The 20,844-nt window shown below is 40.7% G+C and overlaps 1 protein-coding gene across 2 annotated transcripts in view; it reads left to right on the top strand.

Annotated features, from left to right (window-relative positions):
* Positions 1-20,844, top strand: part of PCYT1B (phosphate cytidylyltransferase 1, choline, beta) — a 91,045-nt gene that overhangs the window by 38,606 nt on the left and 31,595 nt on the right. For both annotated transcript variants that reach the window (XM_033195638.1, XM_033195628.1), the window contains exons 3-4: positions 1,305-1,421; positions 20,430-20,581. In XM_033195638.1, the coding sequence (XP_033051529.1) occupies positions 1,305-1,421; positions 20,430-20,581 (269 nt within the window). The remainder of the gene's footprint in view (positions 1-1,304; positions 1,422-20,429; positions 20,582-20,844) is intronic.

Raw genomic sequence — 20,844 nt, 5'->3', positions numbered from 1 at the left:
AACAACAACAAAACACTATTGTGGCCACATATGTCTCTTTCCTTCTCACTGCAAGAATAAAATGTCTCTATGTTGTTTGTAGCCATGGAGAAGAGGTGACAAGGGTGCTTAAAATGCACTTTGATATGAGAAACTACTTCTTTCTCCTGTCATCTATTTTTGAATCCCCTTCTTGGATTTTCACATTCTAGTTCCTTTGTTGAGAGTCTAGAAAGGTGTCAAGGTTGGCAAAATATATAGAATTTTCTATATAAATGTAGCAGGCATCTTCCAGACTATCAGGATGGGGATATAATAGAGCTGCAACGTCCTTCCTCCAACCAGCTAAAAATGATAATTTTGTGACTTGCTTTGTCTACCAAATTGATGGAAGTCTATACCCAATTTCTCTCTTTGACCTGAAGGGGATGGGTCTTTGGCCTGGCTGAGCAATACTGTTATCCCAGTCTCCTGGTTCCCAGGGGTGCTGTACTGAAGTGTGTCCCTCTTGCTCTTGGAACAGCACTTTTTAAAGCACTGTATGCCACTGTCTGTGAGACCTCTTCACTTTTGGCCTTTCTCCCTAGGAAGGACTATAGTGTTTGTTGCTCATCTTCAGCCCTGAGCACCACTTCTACATGCAACATTACATCCTGACTTTCCTCCCTTTGAGGCATATGTCCCTCATCTCTTATTATACCGAAGAGGTTAGGGAGTGGCCTTGCAGTGGTATGCTGGTAAAGGTTTAATAGCTGGTCCTCCAGCAGGAAATAAGCCCTGATTTGTAGCATTTGCCAGTTTCTGTCGTGGAAGCATTCTGCCGTGGCTGACTTCAGGCTACCAACATGACTTGGAGTTGGGAAGAAAGGTGTAAGGTGAGCCATGTGAGCAGATTCCAGTACATCATTGCCCTTGGGAACAGGGACTTGGGGTCTTCATTCAGGACTGCCAGACTCAAGGATGAAGCCATTTGCTGTTTCCATTGAGCTCCTCAGTTACTCCTGCCTATGTGTCTCAGCTGGGCTGACTCTGCTGGCTCAGTCACCTAGACTCCAGTCCGGGTCAAGACAACTCCCTAGTGCTCTGTGTTTGTCTCTTCTGTTGGCTAAAAATGTGTGTTCCCTGGTTTGATCTTAATTTTGTTATGTTTTTGCTCTGCTTTGATGTCTTCAGAAGAACCTCTTTAAAATTAGTTTCATGCACTGATCTGAAACTGATGGTATGTAGAGATTGTGTCTTATCTAGAAAGTTTCTTATGACTGATGGAAGGTAGCTGAGATTCCTCATTCTGCAGTTCTGTTAACAGTGTTTTCTTTCTCCCACAGCTGACAGGCCTGTCAGAGTATACGCTGATGGAATATTTGACCTCTTCCACTCGGGTCACGCAAGGGCCCTTATGCAAGCAAAAACACTGTTTCCCAACAGCTATTTGTTGGTAGGAGGTAAGAAGTGCATTTTCTTTTTGTCTAGAAAACTCTTTTATAATATGCTTTCTGAAAAGAGCCCCTTTCAGTTCCATCAGTAAAATCTCACATTGTTAATGCTTCCAATTCAGCCCATACTGGTTCTCTTGTTCAATGCCTAAAATTTAAAATGATGTTTGAAAAACCATAGGGGAAGTTACATCATGGGATTGTATAACCCTGATCCTCAGAGAGAGATGGACTGATAGTACTACTAAGGGTAAATGCTTCATGTTTTCCATTAGTTCCTTTCTCCTAGTGTTTAAGGCTTGATCCAAATTATGTTTCTAAAATTTTCTAGAGGGATAAGAGAAGCAATATTATTCTGATTTCAAATCTCAAAGAACTGAAGGGAGTTAGGATGACGAAGAACAAACAAGGTCATTATCTATTTCTTTCGTGTGATCCACACACTTAGGACAATGTTGTGCTAACACTAGTGGCTTGTAACAGCCCCACTTAGTTGAATTTGTGGCAGTGTGTTAAAGACATGGAGATTTATATACTGAGGTAATCTTGGTTCACAACGAAGGGACCAATTTACTCGCTAAGTCCATGCAAAGAGAAGGATCGTTAGATGTGGATTGAAATTTTCCTCCTCCAGGAGGCCTAACTATTTCAATTTGGCTAAAACGGAGAGTACCTGACTCAGAAGACCTGTATCTCACTTGTGTACCTTCTGGAAGGAGCATATTCATTCAGAGTAATCAGTTTTTGTGGCATATAAACTAGGCACCATCACATCTTACACCTCTACTGGGAGAAAAAAAAGTACTGGTAAAAGACTACATAACTGTTTTTTAAAGCATTTTGTTACCTTCTGCAATTAAAAACCACTTGTTGTTTGTTTGTTTGTTTGAGGCGGAATCTCACTCTGTCACCCAGACTAGAGTGCAGTGGCACAATCTTGACTCACCGCAACCTCCACCTCCTGGGTTCAAGCAATTCTCCCACCTCAGCTTCCTGAGTAGCTGGGATTACAGGCACGTGCCACCAAACCCAGCTAATTTTTATATTTTTAGTAGAGATGGGGTTTCAGCATGTTGTCCAGGCTGGTCTTGAACTCCTGACCTCAGGTGATCCACCTGCCTCAGCCTCCCAAAGTGCTGGCATTACAGGCATGAGCCGCCGTGCCCAGCCAAAAACCACTTGTTGGATATTTAAGAGGAACTCTTCTGCAGATTTTGCCAAGGATGGTGACCACAGGATCATTGAATGGAGTTCTTTCCAGAAGGAAGAGATGGTGAAAGGCAACGGTTACTGGGCAAGTCATGCAGAGGGAACCCAAAACAGGCAGAGAACCCAACCCTTGCTTACCTCCCTTTAGCCTGAAAACCATTCCTTGAGAGAGCACTACCACCTGGAATCTGGTCCTAGGCTACTGGGGCCTGGAGAGACCTCTACTATATTTGGGCTTTGGTCATTTCGGTGGCCTAAGTTTGGAGGTGGTTAGGTGTGGGTCACAGTTAACAGGAACACTAGCTGTGGCCCTGTGTTATCACAACCAAGGTAAGATCAAAGGAAATGTGTAGCTTTCAGTATGTTCTTGTAATTGGAGAAGGCAGTCAGTTAATATCAGTAGCTCTCTAGGTCGTTAGGCAACAGTGATTTAACTGATTCACTGAATGATTTCTTTATCCAACAACTTTTTTTTTTTTTTTGAGATGGAGTCTTGCTCTGTCACCCAGGCTGGAGTGCAATGGCACGATCTCGGCTCACTGCAACCTCTGCCTCCCAGGTTCAAGTGATTCTCCTGCCTCAGCTTCCCAAGTAGCAGGGATTATAGGCACGTGCCACCATGACTGGCTAATTTTTGTATTTTTAGTAGAGATGGGGTTTCACCATGTTGGTCAGGCTGGTCTCAAACGCCTGACCTCATGATCCACCTGCCTCGGCCTCCCAAAGTGCTGGATTACAGGCACATGCCACCATGCCTGGCTAATTTTTTGTATTTTTAGTAGAAATGGTGTTTCATCATGTTGGCCAGGCTGGTCTCAAACTCCTGGCCTTAGGTGATCCACCTGCCTTAGCCTCCCAAAATGCTAGGATTACAGGCATGAGCCACCACTCCCGGCCCCTTCATCTAACAACTCTTTATTGAACTCTTACTATGTGCCAGGCATTTTTCTATATACTGGGGTTGCAGCCATGAACAAAATAGACTGTCTATGTCCTCAGAGAACTTGGAGTCTGAGGGAAAGGCAGTCATTGCCCACTAAACAAGTAAATATGTAGTAGTGGTACTATGAAGAAATATAGGATAAGAGAAAAGAGTGGACTGGGTGGAGGAAGGAGGGATGTTTTAGATATAAAGGTCAGGGAAGACCTCTCTGAGGAGGTGACATTTGTGCAGAGACCTGAATGAAATAAAAGCACTCAAAAGCCAGAACATCCGGTCTTCCTTGTGCAGGGTTCTCATCAGTCAAGACGACAGTGTGGGACAAGCAGAGAAGACATGGTGACGTGTTAGTTTTTTGATTTGTGTATCTTAAGGAGGCTTTCCATAAAAGCACAGATGATTCAATACTCAGAGAAATTAATATGGGCAGAAGTTTGGAGCCAAGAAATAAAGCAGAATAAAAGGAGAAACATTTCAGTAAGAAATCCTGGACTTTTTAGCAGCTATAGCAAAGGGAGCCACATAGTCATTCTATCACTCTCAAAATCTAGAAGCTGAATTGTGCCATCAGGAAGAACTAGTTTTTCCTGCCTGAGTTCTGAGATAACTGTTTCAGAGGGTCACTGTGTAAGGGGCATTGAGTAATCCAAAGAACAATGTCCTCTATAGCAGGTTTACAAAGAAATTCAGATATTCCCTCAATGGCTATTACATGGTTGTAGAAGCCAAGGGCATATTGAACTACTAGGATGACCACAAGACCGTGTCCTTTGGTAAGTGACAGGGACTGGAGTACAGAAAGAAAATAAAACAATACAACATGAAGCTATAAAGAAATAGTACGTAGACTTCTGGGAACAGTGACAGAGTAAGAGTGAAAGCTGGGCATGGTGGTGCATGTCTGAGGTGCCGGCTACCCAGGAGACTGAGGCAAGAGGATCACCTGGGCCCAGGAGTTCAAGGGTATAGTGAGCTATGATCGTACCTGTACATAGCTATTGCACTCCAGCCTGCACAACACAGTGAGATTTCATCTCTAAAACAAACAAACAAGAAAAACACCAACCATGGGCAACACAAACAATAGTAATTTCAGTGTGTTCTTTTCTTTGTAGATTTCTTGTTCTTATTATCTCATATAAAATAATTGAATGGTAATACTATGAAATATCTTCTAACCACTCTGTTAATAAAATCCAGTGACATCCTGGCTGGGTGCAGTGGCTCGCACCTGTAATCCCAGCACTTTGGGAGGCTGAGGTGGGTGAATTATCTGAGGTCAGGAGTTTGAGACCAGCCTGGCCAACGTGGTGAAACCCCGTCTCTACTAAAAATCCAACAAAAAATTAGCCTGGCATGGTGGTGCATGCCTGTAGTCCCAGCTACTCAGGAGGCTGAGGCAGGAGGATCGCTTGAACCCGGAGGTGGAGGTTGCAGTGAGCCGAGTTCGTGCCACTGCACTCCAGCCTGGACCACCGAGTGAGATTCTGTCTTAAAAAAAAAAAAAAATTCAGTGACATCCTATATTTCATATGTCTCCATTAATTTAATATTTGATCCCAAGTCTGTTAAATGGAATCTCTAACCTCCTGTGTATAGGCAGACTGCTATGGGGGCATGGTATAAGAGCTCAAATCCCAAGAGTGGCATTGCTGTCAGGGTGTGATTTCCCAAATGGTGAATGCCTTTTGGTAAAATTGTAAACAAAACAAAGTGCAATCTTCCTTGATGTACATAGTAATTGCCTTCCTCTAAAATTCTGTGTCTATCATAACTGTTGCAGAAATACTTTGTGATTGTATGCAAAACAAAGGCAGATTCTAGACTCAAATAATTCTATTTTTCTAAGTTTTTTATTTAATCATTTTTTTTTTTAGAGATAGCGTCTTGCTCTGTCTCCCAGGCTGAAGTGCAATGGAGCGATCACAGCTCACTGCAGCCTCAAACTCCTGGGCTCAAGTGATCCTCCCATCTTAGCCTCCCAAGTAGCTGGGACTACAGGCACATGCCACCATGCCTGGCTAATTTTTTTGTTTTTGGTTTTTGTAGAGATGGGATTTCGCTGTGTTGCCCAGGCTGGTCTCAAACTCTTGGGCTCAAGTGATCCTCTGGCCTAGGCCTCCCAAAATGCTGGGACTACAGGCATGAGCTAGCACACTCAAGCTCAAATAATTTTAAATGTTATGCAGGGACTTTCAGAAATCTTGCAGGATGTGGGAAAATTCTCATGTGGAGCTGCCACATGCATTGCAAGATGTCTAGCTTCATTGGCCCCTGCCCACTAAATGCTGGTAGCTGCCTCCAACCATTATGACAACTGAAGATGGCCCACAGATTTCCAAAATGCTTCCTACAGGATGATGAAATCCTTGTTGAGGACCACTGTCTTAGACTAGGAGTCTTGAAATTTTGTTCCCCACAATCTCTAAAGGAATTTTGAAAAAACTGTATACCTTTTTATACAACTTAAAGTAGACGTCTAAAATTTAGATATCAGGCTGGGTGTGGTGGCTCCCGCCTGTAATCCCGGCACTTTTTGAGGCCGAGGCAGGCAGATCACAAGAGGTCAGGAGTTCTAAACCAGCCTGGCCAACATGGCAAAACCCCGTCTCTACTAAAAATACAAAAATTAGCTGGGTATGGTGGCAGGCACCTGTAATCCCAGATACTCAGGAGGTTGAGGCACTAGAATCGCTGAACCTGGGAGGTGGAGATTTCAGGGAGCCGAGATCGCACCACTGCACTCCAGACTGAGTGACAGAGCGAGACGCCATCTCAAATAATAAATAAAATAAGTAAATAACATTTAGGTATCTGCTTCTTAATTTAAGTAGTTATAAAAGATGTAATTTCTGGAATATTGTAAGTATTAACCTTTTTACAAATTCATAAACTTTATTTTTAGAGAAATTTTAGGTTCATGGCAAAATTGAATGGAAAGTACATAGAATTCCTGTATACTCCTTTCCTGCACAGGCACAACCTCCCCTGCTATGAATATCCTGCCCCAGCCTGATGCATTTGTTACAATCCATTAACCTACATTGACACATCGTTATCACCTAAAGTCCATAGTTTACATTAGGGTTCACTCTTAACGTTATACTTTCTATGGGTTTAGATAACATTGTACATTGTCCAAACTCATAGCTATATTGTATAATGACAGGTATCCACAATGATAGTACCATACAGATAATATTTTACTGCCCTAAAATTCCTCTGTGCTCTACCTATTCATCTCTTCCTCCTTTAACCCCTGACAACCACTGTTCTTTTTAGTATAGTTTACTTTTTGTAGAACATCATATAATTCACATTATACAGCATGTAGTTTTATCAGATGGGCTTATTTTACTTCATAAAATTCAATTAATATTCCTCAATGTCTTTTCATGGCTTGCTAGCTCATTTCTTTTTGGTGCTGAATAATGTTCCATTGTCTGGATGTACCACAGTGTATCCATTCATCTGCCGAAGGACATCTTAGTGGCTTCCACATTTTGGAAAATATAAAGTTGCTATAAGCATCCGTGTGCAGGTTTTTGTATGGACATACATTTTCAGTTCATTCGGATAAATACCAAGGAGTGTGATTGCTAGATTGCATGGTAGGAATATGTTTAGTTTTGTAAGAAACTGCCAAACTGTTTTCCAAAATGGCTGTACCAGGAGCGGGTATAGCCCAGAGGTAAAGCATTCGACTGCAGATTGAAGTGGCTGTACCATTTTACATTCCTACCAGCAATAAATGAGAGCTCCTATTGCTTCATGTCCTTGCCAGCATTTGGTGGTATCAATGTTTTCAATTTTTGCCATTCTAATAGGTGTATAGTAGGTTGTTTTAATTTTTAATTTCCTACTGACATATGATATTGAACATTTTTCATGTGCTTCCTGGCCATCTGTAGATCTTCTTTGGAGAGGTACCTGTTAAGGTCTTTAGCACATTTTTAAAAATCCAGCTGTTTGTTTTCTTATTGTTGAGTTTTAGAGTTCTTTGTATATTTTGGGTAACAGTCCTTTATCAGTTGTATCATTTTAAAATAATTTCTCCCAGTCTATGTCTTTTTTTTTTTCGAGACAGAGTTTCACTCTGTTGCCTGGGCTGAAGTGCAGTGGCACGATCTCGGCTTACTACAACCTCTGCCTCCCAGGTTCAAGCGATTCTTGTGCCTCAGCCTCCCGAGTAGCTGGGATTACAGACATGTGCCACCACACCTGGCTAATTTTTATATTTTTAATAGAGAAGGAGTTTCACCATGTTGGCCAGGCCAGTCTTGAACTCCTGATCTCAGGTGATCCGCCCACCTCAGCCTCCCAAAGTGCTGGGACTACAGGCATGAGTCACCGCGCCTGGCCCCCAGTCTATGCCTTGTTTCCTCATTCTCCTAACATAGTCTCTTGCAGAACAGGAGTTTTTAATTTTAATGAAGTCCACCTTATCAATTGTTTCTGTCATGGTTCATGCCTTTGGTGTTGTATCTAAAAAGTCATCACCATACCCAGAAGAAACCAATCTGGGTTTTCTTCTGTAGAGTTTTATAGTTTGGTATTTTACATCTACATATAGTTTGGCATTTACATTTGATTTTTGTGAAGGATGTAAGCTTGTGTCTAGGTTAATTTTTTCTTTTTTTTTCTTTTTTTTTGCATGTGAATGTCCATTTGTTCCAGCACCATTTGTTGAAAGGTTTATATTTGCTTGCCTTTGCTCCTTTGTCAAAGATTGGTTCTCTATATATTTGTCTGGGTCTATTTCTGGGCTTTCTGTCTGTTCCATTGATGTATTTGTCTGTTCTTTTTGCCAGTACCACACTGTCTTGATTATTGTAGCTTTATAGTAAGTTTTGAAGTCAGATAGTGTCAGTTTTCTGACATTTTCTTCTCCTTCATATCAGTTGGTTTTTCTAGATCTTTTTCCTTTCCATATAAACTTTTATTTTTATTTTTATGTATTTTTTAAGAGAGAGGGTCTTGCTCTTTCACTCTGAGGCCCTGCTTGAGCTCCTGGAGGTAAAAGTCACAAAAGTATTTGTCCCCATGGCTTCTTGAACTCTTAGACTTGTCCACACTGAGGTGCCAGCGATTTGTCAGTTTAAATTTTCCTATCCCAGCATTGGTTCCTGGGGAGGTAGCTCTGTTTGTGGGTTTCTGCTTTAGTAAGCTAATATTCTCTCTATCTGCCTGTTTCTCTCTCCAATTTTGGGAGTAGTGGTTTGCCCTGTAACCTCAGTTCTCTGATGGATTTAAGAAGAGTTGTAGATTTGTCGATTCGTTCGTTTTTTACTTGTTGTCAGGACCGAGTGGCCACTTTTAAGCTCCTTACATACCAGACTGGAAACCAGAAATTCAATATTGACATTTTAAAACAAAATTGTGGGCCTGGCACAATGGCTCATGCCTGTCATCCCAGCACTTTGGGAGGCCGAGGTGGGTGGATCACTTGAGGTCAAGAGTTCGAGACCAGACCAGCCTGGCCAACATGATGAAACCCCATCTCTACTAAAAATACAAAAATACTAGCCGGGCGTGGTGGCGTGCACCTGTAGTTCCAGCTACTCGGGAGGCTGAGGCAGGAGAATTGCTTGAACCCAGGAAGCGGAGGTTGCCATGAGCTGAGATTGCACCACTGGACTCCAGCCTGGGTGACACAGCAAGACTCTATCTCCAATAAATAAATAAATACATAAATAAAAAACAAAATTGTTACCCAAACACTTTAATGCATCTATTGGCATCTAAATACTGTAATGCTTTGAAACATCATCATAAATTTACAAAACATATAACAAGTTATTTTTTAACTTTTAAATATTTATACATTTCATTTTTTCTCCTCAAACTTATATTTTTATTCTGCTTCTTTCCCATATTTTTTCCTAATGGGATATGTTTTAATGTTTGCAAATCTTTTAGTGATCACTGTATCATACTTCTCGGAAACAAAAATATGTATATATGATTGTATATTTAGAAAACCCCATCGTCTCAGCCCAAAATCTCCTTAAGCTGATAAGCAACTTCAGCAAAGTCTCAGGATACAAAATTAATGTGCAAAAATCACAAGCATTCTTATACACCAGTAACAGACAAGCAGAGAGCCAAATCAGGAATCAACTTCCATTCACAATTGCTTCAAGAGAATAAAATACCTAGGAATCCAGCTTACAAGGGATGTAAAGGACCTCTTCAAGGAGAACTACAAACCACTGCTCAGTGAAATAAAAGAGGACACAAACAATGGAAGAACATACCATGCTCATGGATAGGAAGAATCAATATCGTGAAAATGGCCATACTGCCCAAGGTTATTTATAGATTCAATGCCATCCCCATCAAGCTACCAATGACTTTCTTCACAGAATTGGAAAAAACTGCTTTAAAGTTCATATGGAACCAAAAAAGAGCCGCATTGCCAAGACAATCCTAGGTCAAAAGGACAAAGCTGGAGGCATCCCGCTACCTGACTTCAACTATACTACAAGGCTACAGTAACCAAAACAGCATGGTACTAGTACCACAACAGAGAAATAGACCAATGGAACAGAACAGAGTCCTCAGAAATATACCACACATCTACAGCCATCTGATCTTTGACAAACCTGAGAGAAACAAGAAATGGGGAAAGGATTCCCTATTTAATAAATGGTGCTGGGAAAATTGGCTAGCCATAAGTAGAACGCTGAAACTGGATCCTTTCCTTACCCCTTATATGAAAATTAATTCAAGATGGATTAGAGACTTAAATGTTAGACCTAATACCATAAAAACCCTAGAAGAAAATCTAGGTAGTACCATTCAGGACATAGGCATGGGCAAGGATTTCATGTCTAAAACACCAAAAGCAATGGCAGCAAAAGCAAAAATTGACAAATGGGATCTAATTAAACTAAAGAGCTTCTGCACAGCAAAAGAAACTACCATCAGAGTGAACAGGCAACCTACAGAATGGAGAAAATTTTTGCAACCTACTCATCTGACAAGGGCTAATATCCAGAATCTACAAAGAACTCAAACAAATATACAAGAAAAAAACAAACAACCCCATCAAAAGTGGGGAAAGGATATGAACAGACATTTCTCAAAAGAAGACATCCATACAGCCAACAGACACATGAAAAAATGCTCATCATCACTGGCCATCAGAGAAATGCAAATCAAAACCACAATGAGATACCATCTCACACCAGTTAGAATGGCAATCATTAAGAAGTCAGGAAACAACAGATGTTGGAGAGGATGTGGAGAAATAGGAACACTTTTACACTGTTGGTGGGATTGTAAACTAGTTCAACCATTATGGAAAACAGTATGGCGATTCCTCAAGGATCTAGAACTAGATGTACCATATGACCCAGCCATCCCACTACTGGTATATACCCAAAGGATTATAAATTACTCTACTACAAAGACACATGCACACGTATGTTTATTGCGGCACTATTCACAATAGCAAAGACCTGGAATCAACCCAAATGTCCATCTGTGACAGACTGGATTAAGAAAATGTGGCACATATACACCATGGAATACTATGCAGCCATAAAAAAGGATGAGTTTGTGTCCTTTGTAGGGACATGGATGCAGCTGGAAACCATCATTCTTAGCAAACTATCACAAAAGAGAAAACCAAACACCGCATGTTCTCACTTATAGGTGGGAACTGAACAATGAGATCACTTGGACTCGGAAGGGGAACATCACACACTGGGGCCTATCAGGGGGAGGGGGGAGGAGGGAGGGATTGCATTGGGGAGTTATACATGATATAAACGTTATGCACATGTACCCTAGAACTTAAAGTATAATAATAATTAAAAAAAACCAAAAATATGTATATAAATTAGAGCATAACTAACCAAAGCACCACATTATATATACTTTGATAAATAATTAACAACCTAAACATAAATTTGGACAGCAATGTATCTCTTAATGAGATGATAGTATGTACCTGTAGATGTACTTACGGATGAATATAACTTACTGCTAAAATTGACATCAATTTTTTCCCAATTTTACTTGTTATAGTTATAAGTGCTGAAATATGTTGTCCATGCAAATGTGTAGATAGAATGGAAGGAGTTTGTTACAGTGATGCCACTCAATTCTTTGAACTTCTGAGTTATTTACCAAAAATAACAACATAATTTATTACTATTATTGCCATCAAAAGTAATTTTAATGGTCTATCGAGTGACAATTTGTTAAGATCCTCCTTCAAATTTGTTGCAAGCAATGGATTAGAAATGACCTGACCTGCAAAAGGATTTGTTGCCAAGCTATTAGAATCATTTGCTTTTTCTCTTTCTGGGAATTCTAACAAAAGGCTATATCAAGACTTATTAAATGACTCTTAATTATATCCCTTATTGTTTTACTTGAAAGCAACTTATTCAACTAGATATAGCCAGAAAGGGTTGGGGAAATGGTAATATTAGTAATTTAATTATGCCATTGCCAATCAAGTAATTTTTGATAAAATGTTTTTATCGGTTGCTTACAACCTTTTTTAAAAAACAAAATCTCAGGGCTACAGTTTTAGATTACTAACTTTGCAGAAAACACCATCCAACCGAATTGGCAAAACCAGTCCTCATTGTCAAACCTGCTAAAAACCTACAAACCAAGAAAATGTCTTTTCAATTCAAATGCATTAATGTATTTTCAGTTCAAATGTATTAATGTATTTTCAGTTCAAAAGTATTAATGTATTTCAAGAAGCTTTGTAAAAAACACTGGGAAATAAATGATAGAATGGATTGTGTAAAATAGAATCAGTCAAGATTAAAATAATGTAGATCTAATATAATAAGTTATAAACAAGACAAGACAGTAAATCGATTCACTTAATTTGTAGTAATGCAATGTAATTTATAGATAAAATTATGTGATATTATAGGAAGAAGCATATGATTTTTAAAAGGCATGTTATTCCTTCTCTAAATATTGGCACGTGTGTGTGTGTGTGTGTGTGTTTGTGTGTGTATCAAATTGTAGTGTTTGCCTTTTGGAAATAATCAAATAAATATGAAAAACAGAAATAGTTATCTTTAGTAGATACCATGACTACACTTTTCCTATATATTTCAAGATAGAAAGGGGGCATATATTATTCAAAAGTAATTGGTCTGGAGGCAGATAATAATTTGATTTTTTGTTATAAAGAGGTAGAAAATAAACATAGAGAATGAGATGAATTAGGATGACTTGTAAATAGAATAAATATCTTATGATGTAAATTGATAACACAGGTTTTTAACGTCCTTTTTAAATAATGCATATGAAGTCTATAAAAAATTATGTGAATGTTTTACCCATGTATCTATTCCAATGTATCTCAAAAAATTGATCATTCTAGAAAAATTCTAGTCACATTTCTAAGAAGCAGCAGTACCAGCCTATATAGCTTTGGTTTATTGAAGTGATTTTAAAGTAAATAGCTGGAAAAAAATGCTTACTCTTAACTACAAGAGAAAAGCCATTTTTAGGATTCAATACAAGTGTTAAGAATAGCTGAAAAAATGCTTACCCTTAACTACATGAAAAAGCCATTTTTTTTAGCATTCAATATTTCTTTCCAGTGCTCCTTTTGCTTTGAGTTCTTGGGCCTTATCCCTAAAGATCCATGTGTTCTTTGACAATAGTTGGGAGAAGAAGAGGCAAAGTTGTTAGGCAAAAATTTGCATTATTCTCCACTCTACCATATTGAGTTTCTAACACTAGGCTTCACCTGTAACAGAAATGTGTGTAAGACAGGGAAAGACAGGAAGCTTTCATAGGTTCATGGTGCTTTGAATGGTCACTAACTGAGACTTCCATTTGGTTTGCCCTGAAGGCTAAATCGCCCTCCACCCCTTCCAATGCAACATATTAAGGTTTGGGTGGTGCCTTTCTTTTGTAAAGTGGAGTAAGCATGGCTTTGGACCCAAAGACTTTCTTGACCTAGTTAATATTAGGGAAGTGAACCATTGGAAGTTGAATCTGGACATTGATTCATTTAAAACTACCTGTTCATGGGTACCTTTTGGAAAGTCTTTGTGGCTGGGTGAGGTGGCTCACACCTGTAATCCAGCACTTTGGGAGGCTGAATGGGCGGATCATGAGGTCAGGAGTTCGAGACCAGCCTGACCAACGTGGTGAAACCCCGTCTCTACTAGAAATACAAAAATTAGCCAGGTGTGGTGGCACACGCCTGTAATCCCATCTACTTGGGAGGCTAAGGCAGGAGAATTGCTTGAACCTGGGAGGTGGAGGTTGCAGTCAGCCGAGATCGCACCACTGCACTCCAGCCTAGGCAACAGAGTGAGACTCCATCTCAAAAAAAGAAAAGAAAAGAAAAGAAAAGTCTTTGTGTGTCCATGAGGGTATATGTATCCTAGTTAAGGAGACCTTTATCTTAGACTATCTTTCTGGAGTATGACAAACCAACCAACTTAATGGCAGACAATTCTATACTGAGGAAAGTTAGGGAGCTCTTCAAGAATAGATGTCCTGTGTTGTTGGTTGAAAGGCTGGTTCTTGATAACTGTATGTGTGGTCAACATGTAAAATGCTTACAGTGAGTTAGATGGATCTGTCATATTAACTAGGGTCCCCTTTACATATGCAGGTAGGTTTGCTATAGGAGTTCCCCTGGGTGGAGCAAAGACTTCACTCACGAAACCACTTTGGTCAGGGCAAGTATAGGGACAGGTATTTGGTAGAAATACTAGGTATTTGTCAGAAATCATTTATTAAAAGACCAGAAACTGATAACTGGAGGTACTATAGTCTATTTCTCAACCTTAGGCAGTAAAAGACACCACAATTGTCATGGTTTTGCACTATGATTATAACACCTGCACTTTTTTTTTTTTTTTTTTTTTGAGATGGAGTCTCACTCTGTTGCCCAGGCTGGAGTGCAGTAGCATGATCTTGGTTCACTGCAACCTCCACCTCCTGGGTTCAAGCAATCCTCCCACCTCAGCCACCCCAGTAACTGGGATTACAAGCATGCACCACCACACCTGGTTAATTTTTCTATTTTTAGTAGAGACAGGGTTTCACCATGTTGGCCAGGATGGTCTCGAACTACTTACCTCAAGTGATCTGCCCACCTCGGCCTCCCAAAGTGCTGGGATTACAGGCATGAGCCACCGCACCCAGCCCAATGCCTGCACTTCTAATTTTTTAAGCATGTAGCCAGTAACAATTTGAAAATTCTTCTATGCAAGCTTATCTTGTTGGCATTATTTTAGTGAATTGAGACTCTCCACTTGTAAAGCTCTTTTTTCCTCCACTTTAATTTGCAAGTTTGTGTCATTTAAAAACAGGCCAAAGAATTAAAATTAAAATTAAAATTTATACTAGAGTGTTTTTTTCTCTAAAAAAATTTTTAAAGAGTCACCAAATAGCCACCTTTGCTTCACAGGAGGGCAATAAAAATAACAACAGTAAACATACTACTACTACTATAGAAGACATAAAGATTACTCCACAAACTTGGATTTATTTTATTATATTTTAATTGAAACTAAATATTCTTTAAGAGTCCATTTTGCCTGACTGGTAGGAAATTCAGTCTCGGTCTTTTTTTTTTTTTTTTTTGGGGGGGCGGGCAGAGTCTCACTCTCTCACCCAGACTGAAGTGCAGTGGTGTGATCTCGGTTCACTGCAACCTCCGCCTCCCAGGCTCAAGCAATTCTCCTGCCTCAGCCTCCTGAGTAGCTGGAATTACAGGCACGCACCGCTACCACCCGGCTAATTTTTGTGTTTTTAGTAGAGATGGGGTTTCACCATGTTGGCCCGGCTGGTCTCGAATTCCTGACCTCAAATGATCCACCCACCTCCGTCTCCCAAAGTGCTGGGATTACAGGCATGAGCCACTGTGCCTGGCCTAGTCTCAGACTTTGCTGGGCTCTCTTTACCTCCCCAAAGTCAAACAAGTGTCCACAATGTTTATAGAAACAGGAGAGGGGCCTCCAGTCTTCAACCCAGGGCCATTTTTGCACTGCCCTCACTGTCTGAGCCCACATAATTACTAGAAGGGAGCAGATTCGTTGCACTTATCACGGGTCAGGTACCTGCAGTCTGTTCCCAGGTGGAACTCCCATGCCTAGGGCCTCACATTCTCATATCTCCTGAGGTCCTGCCACTGGCACCTGCTGCTTATGGGATCCATAGACATTTGGCCCTTTCCCTGCAATTTGGAGAGTTCTTGTCTCTCATTGTCTTCTTCTTTCCAGAATACCCCCCAAGTTGCTCTGGCTTCAGGAAAACAGCAGCCAGGAAGTCAGGCTGTCTACCAGCAACTTGAGTTCACAGCACCTACAAAGGAGTCTGTACCACGGGGCCCTCATACCTTCTTGGAGTAGGGGGCAGGGAAAAGACAGAACACAAAATCTGAAGTAATAGATCCATGAATGATCCTATTTTCCTACTACTATTAATAAATGGCTAACATTATTCAGCATTACTCTCTGCTCATAAAGATGATCAAATTTAATTCTCAGAACTTCACCATGTTTTAAAGACCAGACAACTGAGGCTCAGAGAGTTTGAGTAACTTTCCCGGTAATAGCAGAGCTGGGATTAGAACCTGAGTCTGTTGGGCTCCCAAGTTCAACCCCTATGTTGTATTTTCTCTCCTGTGGGAACACAGTGAGGTGCCAGCATAGGTTAGCTGCAGCATGAGTTCCCAGATAGCTCAATGAATTCATCCATGGAATACCGCTGCCCAGAGCTCTCCATCTGGTTGTCAGAGTGCATTTGCCAAGACTCAAGAACAACAGTGCTGCTTTGGGCGTAATTAATGTTTAGACAATAACTGGTCAGCATGTTCAGCTGCTTCTTGAGGTCACTCCTGGGATAGGAAAATAGGACCCCGTATTGGCATAAACAGGATGTTTGTTTTCTTTGTGCTCTATCAGTAGGCCATTATCTCGGTCATGTAGAAGTTATACCAAATTGCTCAGGTGCAGATTCAGAAAGGGGGAGGATGTGGCGCGGCCTAGTTTTGTGCTGTTTAAAATAGAAAATGGAGTCTGAAATCCATTTCTGCTCAATATGATTCTTGGGGTAGTATTTTAATAAAGTCCTAAAAGAACATTCAAAAAGTCTTAGATCAGTTTTAAAATCATATTGCATGGCCCATAAAGAATTCCTGTTTATGGGGTCAAAAGCTAATATAGTCAGTAAATCAATACATAGTTATTATGGCCCTACTACCTGCCACCTCCTGCCCACCTTTCCCCCCACCCCCACCTCTGGGCATGATGGGTGATTCGAAGACAGATAGAGCTCTTGACTTAAGTTATTTATAATATGCTTCAGGGTTTTCAAATGTTGTATTAATCAGAATCATCTCTGAAGCTTGTCAAAGACAGAGCTATCTGGGCCCCACTACAGACCCACTGAATCAAAATCTCACGGAGTGGGCTGGGTTTCTTTATATGTATTTAACAAGTTCCTTGGGTGATTCTGATTCTCAGCAGTTTTCAAGCCAGACTTATGGTTGATGTTGTTTTGGTAATATAAACTGCTATAATAGAAAACATCTCAGGAAGTATGTATAGGAGATATAGAGGCATATGTGTGTGTGTATATATATATATCTAGAAACTCATTAGTCTCTCATTTGCATGTATGTTGTTGAAATGTTCCTGTAGGCCAGACACGGTGGCTCACGCCTGTAATCCCAGCATTTTGGGAGGCTGAGGCAGGTGGATCACTTGAAGTCAGGACTTTGAGACCAGCCTGGCCAACATGGCGAAACCCTGTCTCTACTAAAAATACAAAAATTAGCCAGGTGTGGTGGCAGGCACCTGTAATCCCAGCTACTCGGGAGGCGAGGCTGAGGCAGGAGAATTGCTTGAACCCAGAAGGTAAAGGTTGCAGTGAGCTGAGATCGCACCATTGCACTCCAGCCTGGGCAACAGAGGGAGACTCTGTGTCAAGAAAAAAAAAAAAAAAAAAAGAAAGAAAGAAAGAAAGAAGGAAAGAGAGAGAGAGAGAGAAAGAAACCTGTAGATAATATACATCTATTATTGTAAATAATAATAATATTTGTTGATTTGTTGAGTATCTATATGTATCAGGCTTTGTTAATTCATTCAAGAAATATCGTTAAAAGCCTACTAGGGGCCAGGTATGGTACATCAGAAAATAAAACAAAAGTCCCTGCCCTCGGGAATTTATAGGGGAACACCAACAATAAAACTAAATAAGACAGCTACATGAGACAAGTGTCATGAGGAGAAGTAACGCAGCAGAGGATCACAATTCAGAAGAGGGTGGGGCTACTTGGGAGACTGAGGCAGGAGAATCGCTTGAACCCGGGAGGCGGAGGTTGCAGTGAGCCGAAATCGTGCCGTTGCACTCCAGCCTGGGCAACAAGAGCAAAGCTCTGTCAAAAAAAAGAGAAGAAGATAGGGGGAAAGACTTGAGGGAGAGGAGGAGGTGAGCTCTATGAGTATTTGGAGCACAATTATTCCAGTTTTGGGGAATAGTGCAAGGCCCTGACCTGAGGAGAAGTATTCAAGAAACTGCAAGGCCAGGGAGCTGGGAGACACTAGGAGGTTGGTCAGGGAGGCAAGGAGTGGGCAGAGGCATGGGTCTTGTGGGCCACTGGAGGACTTTGGTTTTACCCTGAGTGAGATGGGAAGGGTTCTGAGTTTGGGAATGACACAGACTGACAAGCTTCAACAGGCTCATTCTGGCCAATGAGAATAAGTTGTTGGGAGTGGGCAAGGCCGGAATCAGGAGATCAGTTAAGAGGCTACTACAGTCATCCCTGGGAGAGATGATGAAGGGGCGGGGATGGGAGCAGTGGAGGTGCTGAGAAAAACATGGCTTCCGGGTGTGCTTTGAAGGCAGAGCCTGCAGTTTTCCTGATGGCTTGGGTGTGGATTATGTGAAGGGACTACAACAGAAGGCTTTCTAAGGATGCTGAGTGTGGCCGTTGGCTATGCTTACTCTGTGGCCAGATTTGATTCTGGGTGTGGGCCATCATTCTGTTCCAAGAAAATGATCATATTTTTGTTTTTAAAACACATCTTGTGAGATTAGGCAGTATCGATTAGGCATATCTGTCTTCCTGTGTCTGGCTTACTTCACTTAATGAAATATCCTCCAGATTCATCCATGTTGCCATAAATGACAGGATTTCATTCTTTTTCATAGCTAAATAGTATTGCATTGTGTTTATATACCAATACCACTTATATATGGAATCTAAAGAAGTTGATCTCATGGAAATAGAGAGTAGAACAGTGGTTACCAGAGGCTGGGGAAGGTAGGTGACAGGGGACAGGGAGAAGTTAATCAACGAGTACCAAGTTACAGTTAGGAGGAATAAGTTCCGGTGTTCTATTGCACATTAGGGTGACTATGGTTAACAATATTGTATATTCAAAACACCTATAAGACAGAATTTCGAATGTTCTTACCACAAAGAAATGATAAAGATATGAGGTGATGGATATGCTAAATATCCTGATTAGATTATTATACAATGTATACATGCATGGAAACATCACAGTCTACCCCATAAATATGTTAATTATTATGCATCAATTAAATTTTTTTTAATTAAACACATATTGTGCACTTACTGTTAGTGAATTTATTGCCTGGGGACAGTGCCTCACGTCTGTAATCCCAACACTTTGGGAGGCTGAGGCCGGTGGATCACTTGCAGTCAGGAGTTCGAGACCAGCCTGGCCAACATGGTGAAACCCCATCTCTACTAAAATACAAAAAATAGCTGGGTGTTGCGGCACACACTTGTAATCCCAGCTGCTCAGGGGGCTGAAGCAGGAGAATCACTTGAACCTAGGAGGTGGAGGTTGCAGTGAGCCAAGATCACGCCACTGCACTCCAGCCTGGGTGACAGAACAAGACTTTGTCTAAAAAAAAAAAAAAAAAAAAAAAAAAAATTAGTGAATTTATTGTAAGTACATAATACTTTAAAGAAAAAAAAAATTCATTGCAAAGATCAGTAAAGGTAGTTCTGACTGGCCACTGCAAGGCTTTCACTGGGATCTTGGTAAACAGGGACTGTACCCACAATGGTATTTCTTCCTGTCACATAGGAGATCTTAGGAAAGCTGCCTTTGCCAGCCAAAAGATAGGATAGTGAATAGTATTTATTGTTCAGTTTGTTTAAAAGCGCTTTTTTTGTAAGTTCTCAAAAAATGATTTCTAAGGCTGATAGTGGAAGATATCCCCATTTGAGGGTCCAGTAACCTGAGATCTAGAAAGGATAAGAGATGTGGAAAGGATGAACTCTACTAGATCAAACCTTTGATTTTATGACTTTCTCCTCTTGATTGAATGGCCTGATGTGTAGTGACTGGCCCTCAATCCAGAAACAGAAGTACATGTATTTGTGTGTGTGTGTGTGTCTGTCTGTCTGTCTCACACTGGGGTTACAAAGTACAATGATCTAGTAAAATAATTGGAACTGATTGTTCAAACCATTCAAACCTCCTATAAATCAGGCCTCTTGGTTCCTCTCCTTCTCTCCCTTCTGTGTCTGTTCATTTGGTCATTTTATTTCTGAATGGTAATTTTCACTGAGGAGTGGGATAGGAAAATAAAAAGATATGAAAGTCACATTAGGTAGTGTAGAGAATAATTTTAATAGAAGCCTCCATGGAGAATGCAGATGTAATTAGCACTAAAATGAAATTCTGAATTGTCAGTGGATTTCAGCTTACTTTGCTCTCCAAATCCTTTGTTCCCTTAAAAAGCTGAGTTCAATTATGACAAGCACCTAGCAAAGCTGTGTTCTTTTGTCCTGCTGAAGAAGCCTTGTCTGAACCAGGGTGGCTGTGAGCAGGTCCTGGCTGAGTAATGGCATTTAATGCATTTGCTTGTTTCAGTTTGCAGTGATGATCTCACCCACAAATTCAAAGGTTTCACCGTGATGAATGAAGCCGAGAGATACGAAGCTCTCAGACACTGTCGCTACGTAGACGAAGTAATCAGAGATGCTCCCTGGACACTCACGCCAGAGTTTCTGGAAAAACACAAGGTACTTGTCATTCTCCCACATTCTCTAAGTAGCAAGATTAGGGAGTCTGGTTCTGCAGCTAAGACTACAGAAAGCCCAAAGTCTCTCTCAATTTCTAAAAGAGGTAATTTCAGAAACTGTCATGTGGAACTGCTTGATGTGGCACCTTTCTTTTCCGCCCAAGCCTGAGGGCTGGTCCTCTCACTTCTTTGATTATGGGCCCTGGAGCTAAACCACCCAGGTCCAAATCCTGCCTCTATCTCTTCCTAGTTGTGAGACCTTAA

Source organism: Trachypithecus francoisi, unplaced genomic scaffold, assembly GCF_009764315.1.
Source record: "Trachypithecus francoisi isolate TF-2019V2 unplaced genomic scaffold, Tfra_2.0 Contig01603, whole genome shotgun sequence".
NCBI classification, from domain to species: Eukaryota; Metazoa; Chordata; class Mammalia; order Primates; family Cercopithecidae; genus Trachypithecus; species Trachypithecus francoisi.
The sequence above is the reverse complement of the archived record's forward strand: the minus strand, read 5'-3'. Positions and strand labels throughout refer to the sequence as shown.